Below are 2,652 nucleotides of genomic sequence, written 5' to 3'. Positions count from 1 at the left end.
CCTGAGACCAAAAAGGGAGTGAGGCAGTTCCTGAGGCTGGCTGACTATTATAGGCAGTTCGTGCCTAACTTTTTGGACAACTCCAGTCCACTGACTGAACTCACTAAAACAGGGACGCCAAATCCGATCCAGTGGACGGAGCCATGCGAACGGGCTTTTGCTCAGGTAAAAGCAGTTTTGTTTGGGGGCCTGCTATTGCATTCTCCTGACTTTTCTCTCCCTTTTTTTTTTTTTACAGACTGATGTGCTGGACATAGAACTGGGGGCTGTTTTGTCCCAGGTGGTGGAAGAGGAGGAGCACCCGGTGCTGTACATCAGCCACAAGCTATCCATGTGACAGTCAAAGTACAGCACAGTGGAAAAGGAATGTCTGGAAATCAAGTGGGTGGTCCTCACTCTCCTGTACTAGTTGCTTGAACGCCCATTCACTCTTTGTTCCAACCATGCCCCACTCCAGTGGCTCCACCACATGAAGGATGCCAACACGCGGATCACTCATTGGTATCGGCCCTTCAACCCTTTAAATTCGAGGTGGTCCACAGGCCAAGGACACAGATGCTGGTGGCGGATTACCTCCACCACCGGGGGGAAGTCAGCTGCAGGCCAGACGGCTCCCCGGCCTGAGTCGGGCGGTGGGGGTATGTGGCAATGAGGGTGTGATCGAACGTCGGCTGTGAACAGCAAGGAGTCAGGTTGAACCAGTAGATAATGTGTGATGAAGTGCACCTGTGTCTAATTACTGGCTGTCTATTAACCTGTTTCTCTGTGTCTTTCAGACAGCCAGGAACAAGAGAGAACTGTGATACCCCAACGTGTGTGTGTGTGTGTGTGTGTGTAATGTGCCTACTAATGAGCAAAAGTCACTGAAAAGTGTGAATAAAACCGACGCATACCTTGAATTGCAGCGCCTGCTTCCAGTTCGTCACTGACCACTCCCACAAAAGTATTACACACTGATTTATTTGAACTGTTCTTATTCTGTGGCAAAATGATTGTACAACATACCTCTTCAATAAAAAAAACAAGAATTTGGCACCAAAGTTTTAATTTATTTGGGGTTTTCTGAAATCAACATTATGCAGACATCAAAACAATACATACTTACTTGTAATTTAACGAATTACATAATAATAGGTGTTTTTCTTTGTTTAATGCTATCTTTGGTCTTTTGTTTCCCCAAGGCATGACATCATATTCTTGAGCTGTAAATAGAACCTGAGGGGGCGTGATTAATTTCTTAGCTATAAATGTATCTGAGCTGTCTGACCTATCCTTCATTTGACCACAATGCAACGGAGACTTCTTTTAAAAATCCATGTATTCATGAATCAGACAGAGTTAAACCAATTTGATGGCTGTGTGCATTTCTCCTGTTCAGAAAGATCTGCATCTCCTGTAATTTATGTCTTACTGTATGTATGTGCGACTGCTGTGGTTCTTCTAACAGTGTGTGGAAATCTGCTTGTCATCGTGTCTGTTCTTCACTTCAAGCAGCTTCACACACCAACCAACATGCTCCTGTTCTCTCTGGCGATGTCGGATTGCTTAATTGGTGCTTTAGTGATGCCGCCAGTGTTAATCCGGGCCATCGAGTTATGCTGGATATTTGATAAGGGGTACTGCATCAGACATTTGATGATTTCTTATGTTCTCATATGCCTATCCATCTATAATATCGCCCTGATCGCTGTGGACCGGTATTTGGCTCTCTCAAACCCGTTTTTCTACATAAACACAATCTCTAGGAGGACAATGAGCATTGTGGTTTTTTCCAACTGGTGTGCTTCTCTGGTGTATAACATATCACTCTGTTATTTCAATGGACTCTTCACAAGCTCTGTAATGTGTCCTGGAGAGTGTTATCTTATTCCGAATGAGGTTTGGTCTATAATTGATCTTCTAATAACATTTATCTTTCCACTTTCTGTCATAATCATATTGTATACTGGGGTTTTTGTGATTGCTAAGAAACACGCCACTGCTATCAGAGAGCTTAATAATCACACACGGCCTGAAACACAGAAAATCACGTCACACTCGATGAAATCTGAGAGAAAAGCAGCTAAAGTCCTCGGCATTTTAGTGTCTGTGTTCCTGGTGTGTTTACTTCCATATTTCATTTACAGTTTATTAGGTGACATTATTGAACTACAGACAGAAACATTTCTGGAAGTTGGTATTGTGCTTTATCTTAATTCAACCATTAATCCGGTTATTTATGCTCTGTTTTACCCGTGGTTTAGGAGATGTGTTAAATTGATTATAACTCTGCAAATATTCCAAACTGACTCAGCATTAATCAATATTCTTTCATGAATGTGGTTCAGATGAGAGGAATATATGTATGTTTTTGTCTTTATTTAACAGTGGAATTATTCAATTTATTAATGTTTAAGAATAAAGAAGAGGCATATTCAATATCTTGAATGTTCAGTGTTTGTGATTCTGCACTATTTGCAGGTCACTATTTGAATTTAAACAAATTTTTGACATTGATCATGTTAACTTCATGACAGACAAAATATTGTCATTTATGCCCAATATGAAGTCACACTTGGAAATCTCTTTTAATTAGCTCTGCAACATCACCTGACTTCAGTTAGTTTGAAAGAAACAGGGACGATAATCATTAACCTCTCATGGTTTCACAAT

At 41.2% G+C, this 2,652-nt stretch overlaps 1 protein-coding gene across 1 annotated transcript; it reads left to right on the top strand.

The window, feature by feature from the left end:
• Positions 1-1,317: 1,317 nt before the first annotated feature.
• Positions 1,318-2,316, top strand: LOC132870987 (trace amine-associated receptor 13c-like). The gene has a single exon (XM_060905072.1). It carries the CDS (start codon positions 1,324-1,326, stop codon positions 2,314-2,316), a length of 993 nt encoding a protein of 330 aa, XP_060761055.1. The 5' UTR covers positions 1,318-1,323.
• Positions 2,317-2,652: the final 336 nt, after the last annotated feature.

Source organism: Neoarius graeffei, chromosome 2 (assembly GCF_027579695.1).
Source record: "Neoarius graeffei isolate fNeoGra1 chromosome 2, fNeoGra1.pri, whole genome shotgun sequence".
Classification (NCBI taxonomy): Eukaryota; Metazoa; Chordata; class Actinopteri; order Siluriformes; family Ariidae; genus Neoarius; species Neoarius graeffei.
The sequence above is the reverse complement of the archived record's forward strand: the minus strand, read 5'-3'. Positions and strand labels throughout refer to the sequence as shown.